General features: G+C 44.4%; 1 protein-coding gene across 1 annotated transcript in view; it reads right to left on the bottom strand.

Moving 5' to 3' along the window:
* The window catches only part of LOC311145639 (A-kinase anchor protein 6-like), a gene marked incomplete at its 5' end in the record, with an annotated part of 103497 nt that extends 76303 nt beyond the window's left edge, over positions 1 to 27194 (bottom strand). Inside the window, 3 exons of the mRNA XM_084181906.1 lie at positions 823 to 2499; positions 12475 to 12726; positions 26850 to 27194. Of these exons, the coding sequence (XP_084038032.1) occupies positions 823 to 2499; positions 12475 to 12726; positions 26850 to 27194 (2274 nt within the window). The remainder of the gene's footprint in view (positions 1 to 822; positions 2500 to 12474; positions 12727 to 26849) is intronic.
* Between the last annotated feature and the right edge of the window lie 419 nt (positions 27195 to 27613).

Below are 27613 nucleotides of genomic sequence, written 5' to 3'. Positions count from 1 at the left end.
TTACCTAATGGTCTAATTACATAGATGGGAGACATTAACATGAGAGGCAGGCAGGAGAAGGAAGGTCGCAATGCACTGGTTAGTGGTTTCTATGAGGCTACTCTATGTGAGAGTAGAGAGAAGACGACAGAGCAACGTGTTTCACTAAGCTTTTGATGTGCTGGCCGGCTTTGCTGTCAAGTTTGATTATTTCTGAATGTACAAATAAGAATTGGATCAGAAGATACAGGTATGCAGTATGCTTTCGATTTGGCAACAATTTGCTGAATGAACCTCAAAAGCAGGTTAAACCATCTCCTCTGATGTGTAGGTATTCAAACCTGGCAAAATAACTTCAATTCTCAGTCTGACATTGGAGGAAACCTTTCCTTGTATACTAATGTCATATTACCATATGCAGGATGGCAGCAATGATTGATCTGTTCATAAATCACTTAATCAATACTGCACCTGTCAGTTAAGAACTGACCTTTGAATATTATTTTTTACATTTTAGTAATTTAGCAGACGCTCGTATCCAGAGCGACTTACAGTAGTGAGTGCATATATTTTCACACTCTTTTCGTACTGCTTCCCCGTGGGAATCAAACCCACAACCCTGGCATTACAAGCATCATACTCTACCAACTGAGCCACATGGGACAATATGTGCTGACATTTGAATTCATATAGACACCATCATTATGAACAGGAATGATTTAGGGAATACATTCACTTTGGAGTCCATCTACTGTACATTTCAGGCACTAGAATAACCAATGTTTGAAACAACAACAACATCATAGTAAAACTGTATGTGACAGAGCCTGTGGCTCTCCTTACCTCTATCTTGCCCCATATGTCTGGGTGGTTGTCATGGTGCTGGATGTCATCCAGTAACTGTTGGATAAGGGGTTTACACTGTGTTTCTATGTGGGGGGCCATGGTAGTGGTGGTGGGCTGTAGGGGTAACCTGTTGGTGTCTCTCCTTCTGGAGCCAGTAGAGCTCCCTCTGGTCTCACCGGAGCTCCAGCCCCTGTTGTTGTCTCTCATCCTACTCTCCCCGGAGCTCCAGGCCTCGTCCTCAGACAGTAGGTCACTGAGGGGGCCCGACTCAAGGCTCTCATCCAGGGACGGAGCCATGTCGCTGGATGAGGTGGGTGAGAAACGCTCCATCCCCACCCGGAAGGGCCTCTTGTAGGGCTGTTGGAGGGCGGGGAGGCCAAGAGGGGGGTTGGGGCTGCCCGGGCCCTCACCCTCCCAGTCTGAGTTGACCTCAGTCAGCTCCCAGTCGTCCACATCCTGGAAGGACTCGTGGTGTCCCTGGTGGCCGGGTCTCTGGGGCAACGCCTTGGCAAGGGTCTCCAGCTTCATAGCCAACATCTCTGTCTTCTTCAGCTGGGCGGGCAGAGCCAAGAACTCATCTGACCCGAACCACCGCTCTTCGCTGGGGTTAGGGCTATCCTCGGCTGAGGCTTGGGCTTGGTGGTGGAGATGGGGCCCCTGGGGACCCTGGCGCTGGATGATCCAGTCGGATGCTTTGGTGAGGGGACTGGAGTCCTCACTGGAGGCCTCGTCATGTGATTCGTGGTTCAAGGGCTCCCTCATGGGAGAAGGTAGGGGGCTGTCTGTGTCTCTGACTGTCTGTGGATCATCAATGCCCCTGTTGCATTCCCCAGTGCCTGAGAAGGGGATGGGGAAGGGAGAGAGGTCTTGTGGGAAGTGGCCTCCCTGCCCTGCCTCTGAGGAGCTCCTCTGCAGGGAGATGTGAGCTCCAGCAGGGCCCCCCTGTCTCTGGTACCCTCCAGCCTCGCTCTGTCTGCTGGCCTGCAGGTTCCTGTCGTTCATTGCATGCAGGCTGTTGTAGGACTGGCTGGCGTTGCTGGGGTACACAGCGTCCAGCTCCAGCCAGAACTTGGAGCGGTCCGGAGGGTCCAAGAGGGAGGGGGTGCTCCGGCTCAGGTCTGCCTGGAACTGAAGAGATGGAGGCAGGGTGGACCTCCTCAGGCTGAGGCTGGTCTCAGTCTCTCCCTCCAGGTACATGAGCTTCTTAGGCAGGGAGGGCTGGGTGGGGGACACCTCGTTACTCACGCTGCCCTGGAGGGGGCGCTTGGAGAGCGGAGTGCTCTCACTCTGGGACGTGCCGCAGAGCATTGTGGGCCCTGGTGCAGGATTGTTGTCCTCTCCTGTGCTAGAGGGTGTGTCTTTCAGTCTCTCTATGGAGGTCCCTGGCGCCTCCTCCTGCTCTGGGACGGCCCCCTGGCTCTGGTTCTGCTTGACTGTGATGGTCAGCAGATCCACACTCTGGATGAGCTCTGGGAAGTCTCTCTCCAGCCCGGGGTAGCTAGAGCGGGGCTCCTGGCCCTGGCCCGGTCCCCTGGTACCCTCCTGGTCCTCACTGGGGCTGTAGTCGCTGAGCTCGTAGGCTGTGATGCCACAGTCCAGGGAGAAGTAGTCCTGACTGCACTTAATGGTCAGCTGGCCACAGTCGTCCACCTCTGTCAGAGCGTCCAGGCGAGCCTGGGGGGGGGAGAAACATATGATTAACACTCCACTTAAGTTAACTCTGAATATTCAAGTTACAATGCCTTAAAGGGACAATCTGCAGTTCAAACAACAAACAGCTGAGGGATGGGGCTGGAGAAATGTAACTACTCCCACATTCATAGACAAAGATATGGATACAAGGACTGACCATCCATGAGATCAAAATGATAGCTTTAACCACGTTTTGAAGCTATACAGTGTTTATTTACAATTGCATTGTTTACAAACATGGAGTAAAACATGCTTATATTTTGGGTTCTGATGGGGTACGACAGTTGAACTAAGCTCATGAGGGATTTATAAGTTACATTCAATAATCAAAGGCTGTATATATGTATCAATATATGTATCAATCGCAGATTGCCACTTTAAATAAACCAAAAGGGGTTGTGTTTTCCAACATAAAAGATAAGAAACTCCAAAGAGTCTACATTATACTACAGTAAATCATATTCCACATCCATGGAGTCATCAGTAGTGAGTAGTAATTCCTGCATGGGCCACAGGGTGGTGTGCACTGCACTCTCTATGTAACAGACATTGGATGGACAGAAGCATTGATGTGTAACATGGCGATTTTTTATTTTTTTCGAAATGTTTCTCTCCTTTTACCTGGTGTTTTATGTACACGATGTGTGGGAGTTAGTCTCCTAAACTAAAATTTACCAAAAGCTTAGCCTAGAGGCCAGGATGTCCAGAGCATGACTAAAGAAAACAGCGTGTCCAGTGGACAGGCCAGGAGCTCCAGTGAACACACACATCCTTTCATTGTTCTGTGTAATCATATAATTTAATAAGGCCTGCTCAGACACTGAACCTTAGCTAAACTTGCTTTAACTGCTGACACTTTGTTTCCCTTCAGTTTCATGGCAAATACAGTAAGTCTGGCTGCATAGCCGATTGGCAAACAAGTGAATAAACAAAAAAAAAGAAGAAAATGTACTAGGAAACAAAGATAAATTATATAAAGGATGATAGTAAAAAGCTTTGGAGCACCTTAAATTAAATGTAAGGCAAAAAGACGAACACAGCTCATTCATCACAAAACCCTCTGATATTGCCAACTACTTTAATTACTTTTTTATTGGCAAGATTAGCAAACTTAGACATGACATCCCAACAACAAACTCAACCTTAATATTTGACCAAATTATGAAAGCAAGCATTATTTTTTTTATTCTGTAAAGTGAGTGTGGAAGAGGCAAAAACATTTATTGTTGTCTATCAATAATCACAAACCACCTGGGGCCTCATTTAAAATGTGACACTCATTGACCTCCATACAAAAGTTCCTCGCTAAAGAAACAAAAAACACCACCTGCTGGAAAAGACAGATTTTGGGCCCAGTTATCCCTCTCGCTTCGCCTCTCCCTCTATGGATTTATCAAACTGTGCAAGCAACATATATACACTGAGTGTACAAAACATTAAGGACATCATGGACTCAAGGTGTCAAAAGTGTTCCACAGGGATGCTGGCCCATGTTGACTCCAATGCTTCCCACAGTTGTGTCAAGTTGGCTGGATGTCCTTTGGGTGGTAGACCATTCTTGATACACATGGGAAACTGTTTAGCGTAAAAAATCCAGCAGCGTTGCAGTTCTTGACACAAACTGGTGCGCCTGGCCAGGCACCTAATACCATACCCCTTTCTACCATACCCCATTCAAAGGCACTTCACCCTCTGAATGACACACATACACAATCCATGACTCAATTGTCTCAAGGCTTAGAATTCCTCCTTTAACCTGTCTCCTCCCCTTCATCTACACCGATTGAAGTGGATTTAACAGGTGACATCAATAAGGGATCATAGCTTTCACCTGGATTTGTATACTCAGTGTACAATTGTTTTCAATGATAAATCAGAGCCATATTATATTTGTGCAGTCGTGAACGAGTGCTACAACCTTGCCTGGAAAACGCCCTGCATTCACCTTTTATAGTAACAAAAACACCCTCATTTGATGTATGAGTTTGAGATGTTGGACTGGGCCATGATAGTTCCAAAAAAACAATGGCAAATTTGATCACATTTTTGTAGAGGTGTGGACAGAATGATGCGGTGACTTTTCCAAACTACAAATGCATGCCGCCTAGCGAGTGCCAAACACCGGCCGCGCAATTTCTAACAATTTATAAGTAAATGCTACAGCCCACACTTCTATGCAAAAGACGAATTGTTGTTCAATATTATGTTTATCAATACATGATCGTGTTTCTATCTCCTGCCTTGGTGTAGGCTCTGAAATTAAATAGGCTATGATGTCGCGCTCCTAATCCTATCGCACAGCAATACTGTAACCTACCCATACTGTCACATACTGTCAAGCATGCTTGGCTATTGAATGAGCGATTGATCAATGCTAGCCTACAATTTTTTTGTGTAGCCGGAATAATTTTAACCAGTTATGTCAGGAGAGATGTCCTGCAATATGATTATGATTTAGGCCTATATAATAAAAGTAAAATAAACATATTAGACGACATACTGCTATGCGATCTCCTTACCAATGGCAAATCAATCTGTTTTATCATTAGGCCTACGTTTTAATGTTTTTATTAGCCTAACATTATTATCATTCCCGTGCATCAAACACCTTCCATTTCCCCCAAACAAACAATACGCCTATTTGCTTGCAATACAGTTGATCAACCTTTCTCGAAGTTGTGCGCACGCATGTTATGAGATTTGCGTGGGTGATATGCATACTTTCCCGTCAAATTCAACATTGATAAATACCAACCTTTCTGGGAAAACTGGCGCGTGCAAGGTTTAGAGTATTTTTTGTGCGCATGCACGTTGATAAATGAGGCCCCTTGTACTGCCAACTTGGATGGAGAATTACTGAGGATGGTAGAGGACTATATTGCCACTCCTATTTGCCATCTGGGTCGATCCATTTTATTTCAGTAAGCCATGACACCCACCATCTCAGATTGTTCTGAAATGGTTTCTGTAGTTAAAAACAGATAAGATAAGCATTCCTGCAACATTATTTTATTGAAAGTCAATTTTTAATCTGAGAAATTAAGCTAATTGCTTGCAACCAAATTGGCCATTTCAATTTATAGGATTCATATAATATTCAATAAATATAGTACCCAACGTCAGATTTGGCTCAAAACTCTTCTTAGTAATGATTAAGAAGTGAGGAATCCAAATAAATGGTCAAAAGCCACCCACAGACCCCCCACACCAAGCACACCCCAATGGCCAGTATGCAGTATCAGTGCTCTATGTTTGACAAGTAATATGAAGCTGCAGCTTGGAGAATTGTTTACCTTGCAACCTATGCAATGTATTTTCTGTGAATTTATGCAATGTATTTTCTGTGAACTTGGTGATGTTTCCCCCCGCTGTTCAGAGTAATTAGTTATTGAAGTTGTTAGGTTTATATCATACATCCTGATAGTACCAGGTTCTGACCACTAAATGGTGCTGAAAATGAAAAGTGAAATGGCCAATTTGGGTTCAATCAATTAGCTTAATTTCTCAACATTGATTTTTCAACAAAATAATGTTTCTGGAATGCTAATCTTATCTGTTTCTAACTACATACATTATTTCAGAACAATCTGAGATCCTCTTTCTTGTGCTTTTTGAGGTGGAACGACTAATCTCTTCAATCTAAGCCTACAGGAAAGTGTCTGTCCTCATGCCTGGAGGGACGCAGAAGTCATTCCGTTTACCAAGAATAGCAAAGCACCCTTTACTGGTTCTAACAGCCAACCAATCAGCTTCCTTAGCAAACTTTTGGAGAAAAAAATAGTTGGACCAGATACAATGCTATTTCACAGTAAACAAATTAACAACTCACTTTCAGCACACTTATAGGGAAGGGCACTCAACATGTACGGCACTGACACAAATGACTGATGATTGGCAGAAAATAGTTTTATAATAAGAAGATTGTGGGAGCTGTTTTGTTAGACTTCAGTGCAGCTTTTGACATTATCAATCACAGTCTGCTGCTGAAAAAACGTATGGCTTTATCGTGGCTTGAGAGTAATGTATCTAACAGAATACAGAGGGTGTTCTTTAATGGAAGCCTATCTAACGTAAACCAGGTAGAGTTTGGCATACCTCAAGGTAGCTGTCTTGGCCCCTTACTTTTTAACATTTTTACTAATGACCTACCACTCACATTGAGTAAAGCCTGTGTGTCTACATACGCTGATGACTCAACATTATACACATCAGCTACCACAGCAACTGAAATCAATGCAACACAATATGTTTCTCTCTTTTTACCTGATGTTTTATGTACACTCAGTGTGTGGGAGTTAGTCTCCTAAACTGAAATGTACCAAAAGCTTAGCCTATTGTAGTGGCCAGGATGTCCAGTGGATGACTGAAGAGAACAGCATGTCCAGTGGACAGGCCAGGAGACCCAGTGAACACACACATCCTTTCATTGTTCTGTGTAATCATATCAATGAATAAGGCCTGCTCAGACACTCAACCTTAGTTAAACTTGCTTTAACTACTGACCCTGTGTTGTCTACACTTGATACAGTCATTTTCCATCACACTGTGTACCAGACATGACCCTTACAGAAGTACTAAATATGAAGCTGCAATTTTCGAGAAGCTAACCACAAACGTCCTGATATTTGACTGAAGGCTTCTGTTCCCACCTAAATGCAGAAGACTCACAAGAGAGAATGCCGCCGAGATAGTGATTAAAGTTCACCCCCTTTACAATAACTCATGTTTTATGACTACGGTCCTGTCTTTTGGTCCAGTTATTTTCTACCCCCCATCAAGAGACCGATATAGCACCTTCTCACATGACGAGTGAACTAATTTTCACCTGTGCATACCATAATCATCTAAAGTCATTGTCACGAATTCGGCCGAGACTGCTCCTCCTCCTTGCTCGGGCAGGCTTCGGCGTTCGTCGTCCCCGGAGTACTAGCTACCACCGTTGGATGTTTCGATGTTTGTTTGGTTTGGTCTGTCTGTTGCACCTGTGTCCATTTGTGTCTAATTATGTGACCTATAAGTTTCCTGCTTTGTGTATGTGAGATTGTGTGTTATTGTCCGCCTGTCCGTTGGTGCTGTGTATTTTTCTCCTATCTATTTTTATTTATGCACAGTTTGCGTAATCGCTCGCCTCCGTTTTGTTGAGGTCCGTTTTTGTATTGTCGTGTTTCTGTCCAGTAAAGTCTGTTGGACTAAGCTTCTGTGTCCTGCGCCTGACTCCACACCACATCCACATCAGCCATTGACAGTCATTATCAAATTAGTCCAAAATAAATTGTGGATTGACTTCAAATTACAGTGCCTTCGGAAAGTATTCCCACCCCTTGACTTTTTCCACATTTTGTTATGTTACAGCCTTATTCTAAAATTGATTCAATTGTTTCCCCCCCCCTGACCAATCCACACACAATACCCCATAATGACAAAGCAAAAACAGTTTTTTTGAAATGTTTGATAATTTCTTTAAAATAAAAAAACTTAAATATCACATTTACATAAGTATTCAGACCCTTTACTCAGTACTTTGTTGAAGCACCTTTGGCAGTGATTACAGCATTGAGTCTTCTTGGGTATGACGCTACAAGCTTGGCACACCTGTTTTTGGGGAGTTTTTCAGGTCTCTCCAGAGATGTTCGATCGGGTTCAAGTCCGGGCTCTGGCTGGACCACTCAAGGACATTCAGAGACTTGTCCCGAAGCCACTCCTGCATTGTCTTGGCTGTGTGCTTAGTGTCCTGTTGGAAGGTGAACCTTTACCCCAGTCTGAGGTCCTGAGTGCTCTGGAGCAGGTTTTCATCAAGGATCTCTCTGTACTTTGATACGTTAATCTTTCCCTTGATCCTGACTAGTCTGCCAGTCCCTGCCGCTGAAAAACATCCCCACAGCATGATGCTGCCACCACCATGCTTCACCGTAGGGATGGTGCCAGGTTTCCTCCAGACGTGACGCTTGGCATTCAGGCCAAAGAATTCAATATTGGTTTCATCAGACCAGAGAATCTTGTTTGTCATGGTCTGAGAGTCCCTTTTGGCAAACTCCAAGCGGGCTGTCATGTGCCTTTTACTGAGAAGTGGCTTCCGTCTGGCCACTCTACCATAAAGACCTGATTGGTGGAGTGCTGCAGAGATGGTTGTCCTTCTGGAAGGTTCTCCCATCTCCACTGAGGAACTCTAGAGCTCTGTCAGAGAGACCATCAGGTTCTTGTTCACCTCCCTGACCAAGGCCCTTCTCCCCTGAATGCTCAGTTTGGCCGGGCAGCCAGATCTAGGAAGAGTCTTGGTGGTTCCAAACATCTTCCATTTAAGAATGATGAGGCCACTGTGTTCTTGGGGACCTTCAATGCTGCAGAAATGTTTCCGTACCCTTCCCCAGATCTGTGCCTCGACACAATCCAGTATTGGAGCTCTACTAACAATTCCTTTGACGTCATGGCTTGGGTTTTGCTCTGACATGCACTGTCAACTATGGGACCTTATATAGACAGGTGTGTGCCTTTCCAAATCATGTCCAATCAATTGAATTTACCACAGGTGGACTCCAATCAAGTTGTAGAAACATCTCAAAGATGATCAATGTAAACAGGATGCACCTGAGCTCAATTTCGAGTCTTATAGCAAAGGGTCTGGATACTTATGTAAATAAGGTATTTCAGTTGTTGTTGTTTTCTACATTTGCAAAAAAATCTAAAAACCTGTTTTTGCTTTGTCATTATGGGGTATTGTGTGTAGATTGATGAGGATTTTTATTTATTTAATCCATTTTAGAATAAGGCTGTAACGTAACAAAATGTGGAAAAAGGAAGGTGTCTGAATACTTTCCAAATGCACTGCATATAAATAAAAATCCCACCAAATAAGTGCACTAGGCCTTTATTACTCCTGTATGAGCAGAGACAGATTATCCTCAGCCCCCGCAGACAAAAATGATCTGCAGCTCCCCCCCCACCCCAGAACATCTTCAAGCGGCCAGGCGCCAGTAGGCTACATACCGCTGTCTGAGCTGAGCACTGCTGTGGTGCGCATTATAGACTATTTATTGCGGATAGATTTTTATCCTTATCTCAAAAACGACCTCTCCAGAATCCATATAATGGAAATCCGTCGCAGTGATGGAAAATGTTACCCCTGCTTAGTCTCCTAAACTGAAAGCTTAGCCTATCAAAGTCTCCAAAATCCTGTCTTGCTCTCTCACGAACTGTGAGAAAAAAGGTGAGGGCTGAATCACTGAATCACTTTCACAAGAAAACCACACACCCACAAACACTATTAAGTTCCTCATCGAGTGAAACGAAACAGTATAAAGATGCTGCTCTGATTACATAGCAGAGGACAGAGGACAGATACCCCAGACAAAGACAAAAACCTACGCTCATACAGAGTATGATTAAAAAAGATAGAGATAATGTGTACGCCAATCCTGACACCACGAGGAGCAGTCAGGTGAACCTGGGGTCACCAGAGAGTGGGCCAGAGAATCAGGGTTCAACTCCCTCCGAGTCTGGAGGGGTGAGGTGCTATTCCCCGGCTGTGGTGGGACAGGGGCTATTGAGTGTTCTGATACTGATCGCTTTCATCGGACTACGCTCCTACTACTACTCCAAGGACATCAGCCAGAGAGAAAACAGGATGTCTCTCCTCATGACCAACTACACTGAGGAGCGAGACCAGTTACAGAGAGATGAACATGATTAGTCATTCCTGTAAATATTATCTTATTCCACTGCTCTATCGATCGCTCCATACATTCAGTCTGAAACTGACATCCTAGAAGTAGTTTGTGCTGATGTCAAAAGTTGTTGTACAAAACAAAATCATAAGCGATTGGATCATCTCTAACCAATCAGAGTATCGAAGCAAATGACGTTATTCATGATTTGTGTAACCCGTCTCTAGCCCAACCCATCGGTTTCTGGGACCAATCAGAACAATCAGAATGTATTCGCATTCTACAAGACGTCAGGGAGGAAAGCAAATCCAGACTCATCCTGGAGAAGAAACGCTAGTGGGCGTGGCGTTTGGCCAGAGCGATGTGGATGGATAGTCAACTAGCTAACTATTTCCAGGGATGGAGAAGCTTTAAAGCCCCAATGCAGATGTTTTTATCTCAATATCAAATCATTTCTGGGTAACAATTAAGTACCTTACTGTAATAGTTTTCCATAAAAAGTGTAAAAAATAAACAAAAATAGCTTTTTAGCTAGGACTGTCTGGGAATGGCCTGAGTGGGGAGGGGGAGCGACTGGGATACAGTGAGGGAAAAAAGTATTTGATCCCATGCTGATTATGTACGTTTGCCCACTGACAAAGAAATTATCAGTCTATAATTTTAATGATAGGTTTATTTGAACAGTGAGAGACAGAATAACAACAAAAAAATCCAGAAAAACGCATGTCAAAAATGTTATAAATTGATTTGCATTTTAATGAGGGAAATAAGTATTTGACACCCTCTCAAATCAGAAAGATTTCTGGCTCCCAGGTGTCTTTTATACAGGTAACGAGCTGAGATTAGGAGCACACTCTTAAAGGGAGTGCTCCTAATCTTAGCTTGTTACCTGTATAAAAGACACCTGTCCACAGAAGCAATCAATCAATCAGATTCCAAAATCTCCACCATGGCCAAGACCAAAGAGCTCTCCAACGATGTCAGGGACAAGATTGTAGACCTACACAAGGCTGGAATGGGCTACAAGACCATCGCCAAGCAGCTTGGTGAGAAGGTGACAACAGTTGGTGCGATTATTCGCAAATGGAAGAAACACAAAATACTTGTCAATCTCCCTCGGCCTGGGGCTCCATACAAGATCTCACCTCGTGGAGTTGCAATGATCATGAGAACGGTGAGGAATCAGCCCAGAACTACACGGGAGGATCTTGTCAATGATCTCAAGGCAGCTGGGACCATAGTCACCAAGAAAACAATTGGTAACACACTACGCCGTGAAGGACTGAAATCCTGCAGCGCCCGCAAGGTCCCCCTGCTCAAGAAAGCACATACACAGGCCCGTCTGAAGTTTGCCAATGAACATCTGAATGATTCAGAGGAGAACTGGGTGAAAGTGTTGTGGTCAGATGAGACCAAAATCAAGCTCTTTGGCATCAACTCAACTCCCCGTGTTTGGAGGAGGAGGAATGCTGCCTATGACCCCAAGAACACCATCCCCACCGTCGAACATGGAGGTGGAAACATTATGCTTTGGGGGTGTTTTTATGCTAAGGGGACAGGACAACTTCACCGCATCAAAGGGACGATGGACGGGGCCATGTACCGTCAAATCTTGGGTGAGAACCTCCTTCCCTCAGCCAGGGTATTGAAAATGTGTCGTGGATAGGTATTCCAGCATGACAATGACCTAAAACACACGGCCAAGGCAACAAAGGAGTGGCTCAAGAAGAAGCACATTAAGGTCCTGGAGTGGCCTAGCCAGTCTCCAGACCTTAATCCCATAGAACATCTGTGGAGGGAGCTGAAGGTTCGAGTTGCCAAACGTCAGGCTCGAAACCTTAATGACTTGGAGAAGATCTGCAAAGAGGAGTGGGACAAAATCCCTCCTGAGATGTGTGCAAACCTGGTGGCCAACTACAAGAAACGTCTGACCTCTGTGATTGCCAACAAGGGTTTTGCCACCAAGTACTAAGTCATGTTTTGCAGAGGGGTCAAATACTGATTTCCCTCATTAAAATGCAAATCAATTTATAACATTTTTGACATGCGTTTTTCTGGATTATTTTGTTGTTATTCTGTCTCTCACTGTTCAAATAAAGTGTTCGTTATGCTTATGCTTATTCAATAAATCATTGAAACCTCCCCCCAAAAAAGCTGTCATGTGTATCGTAGACTAGTACATGCCAGGGTTGTGTAGCCTATATCAATCTGTCGGGTGTAGTTCAGGCTAGCTATAGTTGTGTAACTGTACAGTAGTAGTACATGTGTTGTACCAGAGGTTGTGTGTATTATTTACCTGGTTGTGGTCCTGTGAGAAGGCCTGGAGGATGTCTGTCTGTCGGGTGTAGTTTCCGTTGGAGTCCTGGAGGCCCTGCAGCAGTCTCTCCTTCAGTACCAGGACAGAGACACGGAGCTGGTGCCACAGCAGCTGGACACTGCGGATGTCCACGATGATGTTCACAGAGTAGGACAGCAGCTTCAGGGAGAACTCTGTCTCCAGCAACGCGTGGATCTGCTCTACATGGTCCGAGATGTCCTCGCAAATGTCCTACACACACACACACACACACACGTAGACACGCATGGAGACACACATAGACAGGGGAGAGAGGATAAACAATCTTTAGATTATGATAACATATCTTTTAAGAGAACCAGAGAGAAATAAATCCTGACATCTCCTACAGAGACAAGTGTTTTTATATGCTGAACTACAAAATAAACTCAAAATAAACTTACAGTATAACAATGAGTTATTACTATGTATCACAATACTTGTTACACTCTACTTACAGATGTAATTACACAGGAATAACGACACTGTAATATAACTGTTAGCTCACTTTTTCAAGCAATGCAAACTTACACATTTCAATCAAAGTATCTATAGGCTGCCTGTGTACGCACCCTGAAGTGGGCTCGGCATGTCACATATCTTTTAAGAGAACCAGAGAGAACGCAATCCTGACATCTCCTACAGAGATGATAAGTCTTTGTATATGCTGAACTACAAACAACAAACTCTCTAAATAAACGTCAAGTTATCAGACTCAACACGGAGCAGAGAAACATGTTAGGATTGTGAGTGCCACTGCCAGTACAGTAAAAGCAGAACCAGGTGATGATTAAGTCATAAGTTCCATGTTTAAAATATGAGTCAAATTCACAAGGATGGAGTATTTCTATCTACACATAGTGCACATTGCATGAAAATAGATATCCTTGAGAACACATAGACAACCGTGGCCTAACATTACTGATGGCACCATCCACTTCCACAGTAGCATATGACTCTTAGCCAATGCTAACCATTTCCTGAAGAGAAGACCCTAAAGCAGGTGGCTCATGGTTAGTATTGACAACATGGTTGCATGGACATAGTCAGCATTCACAGGGCGTGAATCCCAAATGTGCGGCCTGTAAACTGAACTGTAGAACGACGTTATGAGCACAAGTTTTGACATTGAACATTTTTACATTTTTTATTACTTATACTCTTTGCAATGAAGCTATAAGGCGGAGTCATTCCACTACTGTACCAGTGACAGCACGTCTGATCTGGACCTAACTGGTCGGTCTCGGCACAATGACAACTCCATGACAACTGACCCCGTCCCACCCAGCCCCTCCCTACCACAGCTGCTGGCCCAGCCTGGCCAGGACTGGACTGTCAAGCCAGACTCATACTGTATCGGAGGAGGCTGGTGGGAGTAGCTATAGGAGGATGGGCTCATTGTAATGGCTGGAATGGAATGAATGGAACGAAGTCAAACACGTTGTTGCCATGTGTTTGATACCATTCCATTTATTCCATTCCAGACATTAAAACGAGCCTGTCCTCCTATAGCTCCTCCCACCAGCCTCCTCTGTACTGTATAGACAGTACCAGACAGTGGATATACTGTAGCAATGACGAAAGGAGAAACGGATTCACATACTGTACTGAACACTGAAAAGTTACTGAATAAATATATTCCCTTCGGCCATTTACACACTACAACAACACCATCATACACAATACTTATGTTCATATCTCAGTCATCAAGTCTGCCCCATTTACTTATTACAGGCTAACGATTAATGATATTTGATATGAAACTAAGGGGAAACCAGCACACATGCAGGATTCTGACAGCATGTCAGTACAGTGACACCCAGGGTAATACTGTACAGACAGCCTGCAGTGTGGTTGGGCTATCTCAGGAACAGGATAAGAGTGTCTGTCTAAGCTTGCCTGACTCCCACCCTGTCACCATGGTGCTGAGGGCATAATCCAGGCTGGGATGGGTAGGGCCGTTTAATATTAAGAGACTAATTTCAGCCACCCAACGACCGACCGTTAAAAACCAGACGGAGACAGTTGGGCTCCACCACAGTTTAAAAACTCTTCTCATCCTCAGCTCTGCTGCTCAAAATACTGCTGAGTCATCTCATCTCATAGAGAGCCACTTCCACTTCATCTTTCCTCTAGTTCAAGGACTAGGGTTAAGTTTCCCCTAGACACTGATCTTGAGTCAATTTTGAGATTCCCTCACTAACAGTTAAGGTTAGGATTTGGGGAGAGGAAACTCACCCTAGACCTGTACCTTGGGCCAACTTCACCCCAGAGCCTTGTTCTAAGGGGTTTCAATATGGCAGCCATCTTGGATGAGAATTCCTTACAGTATTGATATTACTGATATTGAATGAATGAGTTTCTACTGCAGCACCACAGCACACGTTTGGCAGCATGTGTTTAGTCAGGCTCTGGTTGACCTTTACCCCCTCGCCCAGTCCTGGGGTGAGACTTGGGGACAGTGTTGGAATCAGCTGTTGCCTCACTATGACAGATGCCTTCCTACCCAACACGTTGACAGATGCTCTCCTACCCTAACACCAGACCAGATTCCTACCAGGAAACAACTGAAAGTTGTTTACATCAGAGTGGAAGGTTTTTTGCGACTTTCTCAAATCATCAATAGCCTGTAGTCCCATCATGCAGCCCATATATGTTTTGATTTCTAAGACATTCTAAGGTTTGTATCATTCACAACTAAAGTTGCCAAATAATTGTAAATCTAGCGTATAGGACCTGTTTCAAATGATCACTTTTATGCTCAACATAGCCACTTCACTTCACTCACTCCAGAATGGGAAAAATATCCTTTCTATTTTATTCATATAAGTTCAATTACATTCTTCTTACTATAAAATCATATAAAATAAAATAATGACACAGGACTTATATCTTGTCAGCTAAATGAACAAGCCTACAGCCTATAGCATGGAGCATAGCCAGATAACATATGCCTACAGTAGGCCTACTCATATTCTGTTCTTCTGAAATACATTTTCTTCACATCATAATGTTTCTTTAGACCTGACTAAAATAAATAATGGATTTATTGTGATAGTGTATAATAAATTGATTTATTAGACTTTTTTAAATGTAGATGTTCCAAAGGCTTGTATGAATGGAGGCCTGGAGATTATAAACATGTTTATGTTAATTAATGGTCAATTACCGTGAGACTGGCAGTCTTTTGCATGACAATAACCAGCTGACAAAATTCCATGACCGCCACAGCCCGAGACTCCGTTTAAATCAGGAAACATTTTTATTGAACATGCTCTTGACCTGTCCTACACACAGCGTCAGGCAAGCAGGCAGGGTCTCCATAACAACAGGTCTAACAACAGAACATGGGTGTGGTTCCTGTGCCAGCGGTATCTTGGCTCTGGTGCTTCCTGGTCTCTAAATAATATGTCATCTCTGAATGTAGGTCAAACACATAGCCAACGCACCGCTACCATCGATCCCCCCGGAATGGGCTCCACTCAACTCCAAAATAAACATACAGTACAGTACTGGTCACAGGGGAATATGGAATACGTAAAAATATCAGGAAAGGATCATAAAATGTATCTACTGGTAAGTCCTTCAACAGCAGTTCACCTCCAGCTAACACAGCATACGTTACTGTGTGATACAGCAATATCGCATGTCCAGAAGAACGCATGTCAAAAATGTTATAAATTGATTTGCATTTTAATGAGGGAAATAAGTATTTGACCCCCTCTCAATCAGAAAGAATTCTGGCTCCCAGGTGTCTTTTATACAGGTAACGAGCTGAGATTAGGAGCACACTCTTAAAGGGAGTGCTCCTAATCTCAGTTTGTTACCTGTATAAAGGACACCTGTCCACAGAAGCAATCAATCAATCAGATTCCAAACTCTCCACCATGGCCAAGACCAAAGAGCTCTCCAAGGATGTCAGGGACAAGATTGTAGACCTACACAAGGCTGGAATGGGCTACAAGACCATCGCCAAGCAGCTTGGTGAGAAGGTGACAACAGTTAGTGCGATTATTCGCAAATGGAAGAAACACAAAAGAACTGTCAATCTCCCTCTGCCTGGGGCTCCATGCAAGATCTCAACTCGTGGAGTTGCAATGATCATGAGAACGGTGAGGAATCAGCCCAGAAATACACGGGAGGATCTTGTCAATGATCTCAAGGCAGCTGGGACCATAGTCACCAAGAAAACAATTGGTAACACACTACGCCGTGAAGGACTGAAATCCTGCAGCGCCCGCAAGGTCCCCCTGCTCAAGAAAGCACATATACATGCCCGTCTGAAGTTTGCCAATGAACATCTGAATGATTCAGAGGAGAACTGGGTGAAAGTGTTGTGGTCAGATGAGACCAAAATCGAGCTCTTTGGCATCAACTCAACTCGCCGTGTTTGGAGGAGGAGGAATGCTGCCTATGACCTCTAGAACACCAACCCCACCGTCAAACATGGAGGTGGAAACATTATGCTTTGGGGGTGTTTTTCTACTAAGGGGACAGGACAACTTCACCGCATCAAAGGGATGATGGACGGGGCCATGTACCGTCAAATCTTGGGTGAGAACCTCCTTCCCTCAGCCAGGGCAGTGAAAATGGGTCGTGGATGGGTATTCCAGCATGACAATGACCCAAAACACACGGCCAAGGCAACAAAGGAGTGGGTCAAGAAGAAGCACATTAAGGTCCTGGAGTGGCCTAGCCAGTCTCCAGACCTTAATCCCATAGAAAATCTGTGGAGGGAGCTGAAGGTTCGAGTTGCCAAACGTCAGGCTCGAAACCTTAATGACTTGGAGAAGATCTGCAAAGAGGAGTGGGACAAAATCCCTCCTGAGATATGTGCAAACCTGGTGGCTAACTACAAGAAACATATGACCTCTGTGATTGCCAACAAGGGTTTTGCCACCAAGTACTAAATCATGTTTTGCAGAGGGGTCAAATACTTATTTCCCTCATTAAAATGCAAATCAATTTATAACATTTTTGACATGCGTTTTTCTGGATTTTTTTGTTGTTACTCTGTCTCTCACTGTTCAAATAAACCTACCATTACAATTATAGACTGATCATTTCTTTGTCAGTGGGCAAAAGCACAAAATCAGCAGGGGATCAAATACTTTTTTCCCTCACTGTAAAAAGACATACAAATCCAATGCAATTTGTTATGTAAGGATCTTCAATACACAGCAGATTTATATTCACAAGATAACAGACAAAACATAATGAACTAAAGGCAACCCTTCAAAGTGAATAAATACCCTAGGGCTCTGGTTAGCATTTTAAAAGATGTTGAATAATTGAAGCTACTTAAAAGAAACTCATGACATTTCACTGCTGCTGTTTAAAGGTATAGTACTGCTGTCACTGTGCAGCTCATGACTGACTTTGATGACAAAAGCACACACACACACCAAACAGACACACACACACACACACACACACACACATTTTTGTTCACTAGTATAAAGTCCACTGCAATTGCGATAATGTTAACTATCCCCAAAAACAGTAACCTCTATCAAGATTATCTGACCATTCCAACTCAAACATTGTCCAGAGGTCTCTTTACAAAACACATCCTGTTCAAAGACCATGTGGTTATACAACCCATTCATTTACAATTCCTTCACATATTGTCCAAATCCAACAGTTCTGGCCAGCCTTACCTGTCACAGACGTGAGATAGTCTCCGGGTTTTCCTCTACACTATTCTGATAAAAGTTTAATTAAAAGCAAAGTCAAACAGTACTGTCTAGCTGTGTTCAGTATCTCTGACTACTTGTATCAGAGCTTGTCTCTCATGTAGAAGGTGCTGGTTGGTGTGAGTGTCTCTCTCTATCCAAACTGACCTGAATCTCTCACTGGAAGAGGACAGGGTTGGGCTCCCTCCCCTCTCACAACACTAGGGGGGCTATTTTAGGCTTTGACCTCACCCTCCTCTCTGAGTTAAACCCCCCCACCCCCCCCTGCCAAGTGGGTGCAGCTGCCACAGTGGGCAGTGGGTAGGGTGTAGCAGAGGTGTAGGGGGAGTTCAAGGGTATCTGAGGAGTCAGTCATTTCTATTGCCCTGTGATTCCAGTCCTTGTTTGTTAAATCACATGTTTCAAATGTTGTTGCATAACTTTGCAAAGAAGTTAATGCAAAACGGTAGAAGGCAACAGCACACATCTCTTATCCTACATGGCAGGTTTGTGCAAGCAATCTTTGTACATGCTATATTTAAGCAATAAGGCCTGAGGGGGTGTGGTATATGGCCAATATACCACGGCTAAGGGCTGTTCTTAGCACGGCTAAGGGCTGTTCTGCAACACGGAGTGCCTGGATACATTCCTTAGCTGTGGTATATTAGCCATAATATAGCTGACTATAGCTCAGCATTCAACACCATAGTACCCTCCAAGCTCATCATTAAGCTCGGGCCCTGGGTCTGAACCCCGCCCTGTGGAACTGGGTCCTGGACTTCCTGACGGGCCCCCAGGTGTTGAAGGTAAGAAACAACACCTCCACTTCGCTGATCCTCAACACAGGGGCCCCACAAGGGTGCGTGCTCAGCCCCCTCCTGTTGTTCACAAATGACTGCGTGGCCACACACGCCTCCAACTCAATCATCAAGACACAACAGTAGTAGCCCTGATTTCCAACAATGACGAGACAGCCTACAGGGAGGAGGGCCCTGGGAGTGTGGTGCCAGGAAAATAACCTCTCACTCAACGTCAACAAAACAAAGGAGCTGATCGTGGACTTCAGTAAACAGCAGAGGGAGCACGCCCCTATCCACATTGATGGGTTAGTGGAGAAGGTGGAAAGCTTCAAGTTCCTCGGCGTACACATCACTGACGATCTGAAATGGTCCACCCACGCAGACAGTGTGCTGAAGAAGGCGCAACAGCGCCTCTTCAACCTCAGGAGGCTGAAGAAATTTGGCTTGGCACCTAAAACCCTCACAAACTTTTACAGATGCACAATTGAGAGCATCCTGTCGGGCTGTATCACCGTCTGGTACGGCAACTGCACCGCCCGCAACCGCAGGGTTCTCCAAAGGGTGGTGCGGTCTGCCCAACGCATCACCGGGGGCAAACTACCTGCCCTCCAGGACACCTACAGCACCCGATGTCACAGGAAGGCCAAAAAGATCATCAAGGACAACAACTACTCGAGCCACTGCCTGTTGACCCCACTATCATCCAGAAGGCGAGGTCAGTGCAGGTGCATCAACGCTGGGACCGAGAGACTGAAAAACAGCTTCTATCTCAAGGCCATCAGACTGTTAAATAGCCATCACTAGGAGGCTTCCACCAGGTTATGTAACCCTGCACCTTAGAGGCTGCTGCCCTATATACATAGACATGGAATCACTGGCCACTTTAATAATGGAACCCTAGTCACTTTAATAATGTTTACATATTTTTGCTTTACTCATCTCATATGTATATACTGTATTCTATTCTATTCTACTGTATTTAGTCTATGCCACTCCGACATTGCTCGTCCTAATATTTATGTATTTCTTAATTCCATTCTTTTACTTTTAGATTTGTGTGTATTGTGTGTATTGTTGTGAATTGTTAGATATTACTGCACTAGAAACACAAGCATTTCGCTACACCCACAATAACATCTGCTAAATATGTGTATGTGACCAATAACATTTTATTTTATTTTATTTTATTTGATACACCACAAACCCCTGAGATGCCTTAATGCTATTATAAACTGGTTACCAACGTAATTAAAAGAGTAAAAATACCTGTGGTATACCACGGCTTTCAGCCAATCAGCATTCAGGGCTCGAACCACCCAGTTTATAATTACAAATAACATTATTACCACATTTCTTGCCATCGGCGCCCTCAGTATTCACAGCTTACGCTGTAACGTAGCCTTTCCTTTGTGGAGCCTGCACCTTACAGGGTGTTAATGTTGCCTCTGGTGGCTAAGTAAAGGTATGTAGCTAGCCAAACTCCACAAAGTAGCCTTTACCAGCAATACCAGCCACGCACACATAGAGACACACACGAATGGAAGCACACACATGCTCACAAAGCCAGATATGCATGCAAAAACACACACACCCCACTTGTTGCAGAGAGACATGAGATGAGACATGAGATGGTTGAATTCCTGGGATTCTCCGCGGCGCTGGGATTTCATCACTAGAAATACAGTTTTACAAACAGCTGCAAGCCACCTCGCTGAACACTGATCCTCGAGTATAAATAAAGCTGAGGGAGTTTGAACTGCCCCCCACTGAGGCGTCTCAATGTGTCTGCGCCGGTGTGTGTGTGTGTGTGTGTGTGTATTGGAAAGGGTGTGATCACATTACTAGGCTGTGTCACAGTTGTGTTTCTCTCTCTTCACATTAACACCGCTAACAAACACGCACGCACACGCACACACACACACACACACACAACACCCATACGTGCAGCTGCTACGTGCAGTCGCCAGGTCTAAGCAAGGCCCTATTACTGAGACCGGGTGATATAACAGCTATATAACAGCTATATAACAGCTATATAACAGCTAAGGGCAGTCTAAACATCGACTTCCTTTCAGTCACATTATCTTCATTAACAGCAGAATTCTCTCCAAACACTCAATGTATCACTCTAGTAACAACCTCCTTCATTTCTCACCCATCACCGTAGTGACACTGATGTCATGTCTTGTTTATAGAGTAGCATAACAGATTGCTTAAGTAGTCCACTCACTCTAGTTATATGCAGAGGGTCAAGTTCTGTTCAATCCTTTCCTTGTATCTTTATCATAACTGTCATAAGTGCAGTCTTTATGTCCTGAGCCCTTGTCTCTCTGACAGGGTTAGGGCTGGCTCCACCAGGGTCTATGTCCCATGGTTATAACTTAATAAATCTGCCATGATACAATGGCAAGGTCAGGACTAAGACAGAGGGCCACAGGCCTCCTAAAAATAGACAGCAGACAAGGGCAGATGCAGGGAGCGCAGGCTGGGATGGAGATGGGGATAGATGCTAGAACGTAGTCTTTTTAGCAGACCTTTAAACAGTCACAAGGATAATGCTAGAAAGGGTCAAATTCAGGAGAGAACATTAGATATGTAATGATGAAATGGGCATCTTTGTGCTATAATTATTAATTGAGATCTACATATAAACAATAGTGGACAACAAACATTCCAGAACCAACATTATTTGTGTACAATAAAATTCAGTCAATTCAGATACAGTACACATGATTCTATTTCAAGCAAAAAAAATTCAAAGTAAAGTTTTAAAAACAGTCAAAATCAATTGTCTGTTTATCTTCAGCTGTGCCACCTACTGGAACGATTCAAAGTGAATATTATAACATTGTAACATGTCCACCAAACCCCACTAGATGGCAGACTTTACCAATGATTCCAAACAGACATGGTATCACAACAGACAAGCGCATCCTGAAAGACCCAGTTAGAAAAAGGAATGGTCCCCAGAATGCAGATAACAGAATGTCCTGTGTCTGATGTTTACATTTACATTTTAGTCATTTAGCAGACGCCCTTATCCAGAGCGACTTACAGTTAGTGAGTGCATACATAATTTTTTTTCATACCCCCGTGGGAATCGAACCCGCAACCCTGGCGTTGCAAACGCCATGCTCTACCAACTGAGCTACATCCATGCCGGCCATTCCCTCCCCTCCCCTAGACGACGCTGGGCCAATTGTGCGCCGCCCCATGGGTCTCCCGGTCACGGCCGGCTACGACAGAGCCTGGATTCGAACCAGGATCTCTAGTGGCACAGCTAGCACTGCGATGCAGTGCCTTAGACCACTGCGCCACTCGGGAGGTTACAGATGTTGTTACAGCATATTCATTACAGTGGAGATGTTGGTCAGGTCTTGGGTTCTAGTGGTACATGTGAAATAGATTGAGGTATATTTGAGGGGAGATTTAAGGGATTTGACTGAAAGGCAGAGAGGAGGAAAGAAGACATACTGAGGCAATAACAAGATTGGCAGATGAAAAAACATGATGTCATCCTCTATAACAGCTGAGAGTGGGAGAGAGAGAAAGATAGTGCTAGAGAAACGCCTCTAAAGAGAAACGCATGACTTGGATCATTTCTGATTGTCTCAAGATCAAACAGTAGATCAACCTCAATTCCCGCAATCTACATTTGAACCACAACGCTAATTTAAACAACTTCTACTCAATATATTTACAGCTTCATAACTGCATACTAGTTTCACCACTACAGGTGACCTCAAGAAACACATACCATATCAACAACGCAACGTCTTCATCGCTGTTGTAAGACACCTTTGAGAGCAACAAGACCATTGTACTCTTGTTTGAGGAGAAAATATTTGGCTGGGAACACAGTGTTATCAATGACACACAGAGCGAGAGGCAGTGGAGCCCTGGCCAGGCAATACGTCAGCCTGTCTGTGTCACTTTCTCATAGGAAGCCAACCACAGCAACAAAGAAATCAGTCACTCACTTGCACAACCAGGGCCTGTATCCACAATGCGTCTTATAGTGCTGATCTAGGGTCAGGTCCTCCTTGTCTTATTCATTATGACGTGAAAGGCAACACTGATCCTAGATCAGCGATCCTACTCTGAGACGGGAGCAGACACTGACTCAGGATGTCACATGCTCAGCATTCTCCAGACAGACAATGCACAGCTTCAGCTAGAGAATGGCGAGGTCTGTAAGCAAGCATGGGTGCATCCGAAATGGCAGCGTGTTCCCTATATAGTGCACTACTTCCATTCCCTGGTCAAAAGTAATGTTACTACACAGAGAATAGGGTGCCGTTTCAGACCCAGGCAGCGAGTTCAGCTAGACTATCCATCTACTGAAAGGTTGGGGAAGGTGATTGAGACGGGTCCAAAGTTTCAGGTCACCAGTGTGTCCTTTATAATGCCAAAGGTCAACGTGAAGGTTGGGACAGTCGGACTGACTACGCCTCTCTGACCGGTCCAATAACTGGAATACATGATGACTCAGCAGCACTAACAGGACAAATGGGGCACACGCGCACACGCACACGGACACACACACGGACACGCACACAGACACACACACGCTCTCTCTTACTGCCTTTTCTTTCTCCCTGTGAGTATTTTGGGCCGTAAACAGAGCTAACCTTAGGAGTGGTGAAAGCTCTTAGAGATGACGCTGCAGTGTGTGTCTGTGTGCCCTAACAGGAAGCCTTCTCTCTCTCTGACACGCCAAAGGCATGTTTTATTCACACTATCCAGAAACAGCAACACAGCAGAGAGGAAAGGAAGGGCTATATAAAGACCTCACAACACCAGGGAGACTACCTAGCTTCGTCCACTCTCTCTGTTTGTTTCGCCCCTCTCCCATTTCTGCAGCAGAAGTCTCAATGTTAGCTATGATTGTATGAGACACACACACTGACAAAACTTTTGTTTTTAAAATAGAATAAAAAAGCAAAATAATATTCTAAGCTATTTTTTTTGTGCGGACCCTCTATAAATGAAAGTGAATCTCGAGCGCTGTCACTGTATTATCAGAGTAACATGGGCCTCTCCCATTTGCGCAGCACAAGCCTCAATGATAATCTATGATGTGAATCTCAAAAATGCCCAGTGATTAGAGGGAACATCTCAGCAGGTGGGGATGACGAGGATAAAGCAGCCAGCCAGGCAGCCAGGCAGCCAGGCAGCAAGCCAGGCAGCCAGGCAGCACAGCATTAAGCCTCAGGGGTTAGCTAGTTAGCCACTGGAGAGCCTTCATGCAGTATCTCTCTCTACCATAATTAATCTACAAATAAACACCAGCATTAGCCACTGTATTAAAACTGTTCGCAAAGACTGCATTTGAACAAAGGACCAACTCAACTGTAGAACTAAAAGTTAATAGTCAAAGATAGCCCTAATCAGTGCATTGATCAAAGAGATGGCCATTTGTCCATTCAAGCTGAATAGGGATGACATAATCCAAGACTAGGGTTATGGAGGGAATATGGAAGGGTTCATACAGTTTGAACAATTTAGGCATGGTCCTTTAATTTGCCTTTGATCCTTCATACAGGCACACTATTGACAAAGTATACATCCCAAATGGCACCCTATTTCCTATATAGTGCACTACTTTAAACCAGAGCCCTATGGTAAATCCCTTTTGACCAGAGCCCACATCCATCTATAACACAGGTGCAATGCTGTTCTCCCCATTAACACTATTCTAAGGCAACCATAATTTGTTAAATCAATAAATAGAATATTGTATACTTATGTAACCAAATCTACCATAATCCTCCTTCAGGCTATTTTCAGGTAAATGTAGTAGCCTACCTATGATCCATCACTTCATGGTGATTATGTGGTGGAAATTCAGATATTTTCTAAGAACGAAAACACCTCAGTATTGTGTACACAGACACAGTATCAGGCATCTTTTCTACTTGAGACATTACATCATTAATTCACAGTCTTCACAGAGTGACAAGGCTCCCTCTGAAGATGGTCTATTATGATTGAGAGGACAGAGGCTGAAAGAGAAAAGTAATGTCCACCTATTAGCACCTTTCATACCATTATAAGCCTACATCATCGCAGTCTGTGGTGTAGCAAATGGCGTCTTACGCTGAGGTGATTATTGAGGAGTATTAGTGAGCAGCACACTGACAGAAACCTGAGGTAGCCATATATATCACAGAGTCCACAGATGAGCTTTCAACACTGTCTGTCTGTCTGTGATATCAACACAGAGAGGAGAGAGACAGACCGGTGGTTCCAGTTGTACAACAATTACAGGAGCACCTGTCAATGTCTACCAGCTGTCTGTCTGTCTATCTGTCCTGTTCTCACAATACACTAAGCCTGGTCCCAAATCTGAATGTGTTTTGACTACTCTGACTATCGCTGTTTTGCTGTACATGTATGGCATTAGTATGGTATGACAATGATAGTCAGGGGAGTTGGCTAAAAGCACATGCTGATTTGAACCAGAGTTACTACACAGACTAAAGACAGACTGGATATACTGTACATTATATCACCATGTTGAGAAGTACACTAGTAAGCAGTTTCTCTACTTGTTACCATCCGGGAGTGTAATGGAAACAAGTCAACAGTGTAGACTTCTGACATTATGCACTCTACGAGAACATACGTTCACATCATTACTTCACTAGAGGTTTGCTGTTTACACTAAGAGGGTTTCAGTACTGAGCATCTCATCCCAAACTGATCCCAATTCTCTAAAAACACATTCTGCCATCTCACAGTACCACACCATCTTCACTGAGGATGTGTTCAGACAGGCAACCTATTCCTTTATAGTACACTACTTTTCACCAGGGCCCATAGGGATCTGATCAAAAGTAGAGCACTAGGGAATAGGGTGCCATTTGAGACTCACACTGAGACTTCCCAGTGCCTTGAAGCTGGCTGAACTAATTATGTTCCTCCATTTCCTGTTTAATTAGAGGGCTGAGGGCTGGTCCACCATGACCTTCTAACTGAATCCAATAAGACCATTGGCTGATTGATCAGCCAGTCACTGATCTGCCCAGTAGCCTACTTTCACAGGTATATTTTAGTCATTTATCCAGAGCGACTTACAATCAATGCATTCAACTAAGGCGGATAAAACAACCACATATAACAATCATTGCACGTAAAACTTTCTTCAAAATAGCTGCTATCTGCAAAATCATCAGCACACATCATCCACAGCCCCAGCCTGGACTGGCCTCTGCCCTGCTGTGCTGTGCTGGGGGTGGGAGGGAGAAGGGATTCTCAACATTGATCTGAGGCTACGTCCCAAATGGCATCCTATTCCCTACATAGTGCTCTACTTTTGACCACAGCCCTATGGGCCCTGGTCAAAATAAGTGCACTATAAGGGGTGTCATTTAGGACCTGAGTATTGAATGTGACTCCTTACCTCGCTAAGTCACAACGACAGATCAGTCCAGCTCCAAGGCTACTGACATGGTACAGCTCCCCTCATTACATCTAATCACATCTTCCTCCTACAGGGTCATTATACTGGCAAATGATGTTGGACAATTCTGCATTTGACGGTGTTCTTTGCTAGCCTGGTCCCAGATCAGTTTGCGCTGTCTGTTGTCTGGCAATGACAACGACCTCAGGACCAAGAGAGCACAAACAGATCTGGGACCAGGGCCCATATTCATAAAGGGTCTCAGAGTAGGAGTGCTGATCTAGGATCAGGTCCTCCCTGTCCATATAATCTTATTCAAAAGGGAAAATCAACACTAGATCAGCATTGCTTTTCTGAGACACTTTGTGATCACGGGCCCAGGGTAGTTCCTTGCTACTAGGCCGTCTGAAACCAGAATATGAGATGAGAGTATATAGTGTGTGGAGGCCCACTCACCTTAAGCTGCACTAGATGTACGTCTACGTGTTTGTTGACTGAGTCCTGGTGGACAGAGTATGTGAGTTCCCGGACCCTCTCAGTAGTGGCCCTCAGCCAAGTCTCGATCTCAGGCAGGTGCAGCACCACCTTCCAGTCCGCCCCTGTATGCAAGGGAGGAGGCTTTTTGTTCTGATACCTCCAGGCCAGGTCCCTCTCCTGGGCCAGACCTTCCCCACAAAGACCACCCTGGCTGGGGCTGAGGCCTGCCTCCTCCTCCTTTGGGCTGGACTCTAGGGTGGGCGTGACGGAGGTGATCATGGGCGAGGCAGCCTCACATGCCATTGGAGACACAGCGGCGTTCATGGTGAATAACAGCTAGATCCTACAGTTGATAGGGCCGTTCTCAATCAGCTGCAGAGAGACAGACCGGGAGAGATGGATGAACGGAGGGAGGGAGGACAGGGCAGAAGGAAGAAAGAAAGAAAGGACAGAAACAGGAATTAGTAACTGTAGGGCTGCCAGAGAATGTTTAATTTATACTTAGGGAAGCCAACTGGGTACTTTCACATGCAAATCCATAAGCAGTTCCTTTCATGCTCTGCTGGGGAATAAAATCAGCCGTCGTTCTACAGCGAGACGTCTAATATTAGCAGAGCTACAGATACCAATGAGAGCTTCTTAATCCGACAGCTCAGCTCACTGTCTTGTGGGGGAACGTATGACCATATTCAAATATTATCTTAAGACATAGCAAAAGTTAGATCCAACATTATGCACAAACC

Source organism: Coregonus lavaretus, assembly GCF_964263955.1.
Source record: "Coregonus lavaretus genome assembly, chromosome: 18".
Classification (NCBI taxonomy): Eukaryota; Metazoa; Chordata; class Actinopteri; order Salmoniformes; family Salmonidae; genus Coregonus; species Coregonus lavaretus.
The sequence above is the reverse complement of the archived record's forward strand: the minus strand, read 5'-3'. Positions and strand labels throughout refer to the sequence as shown.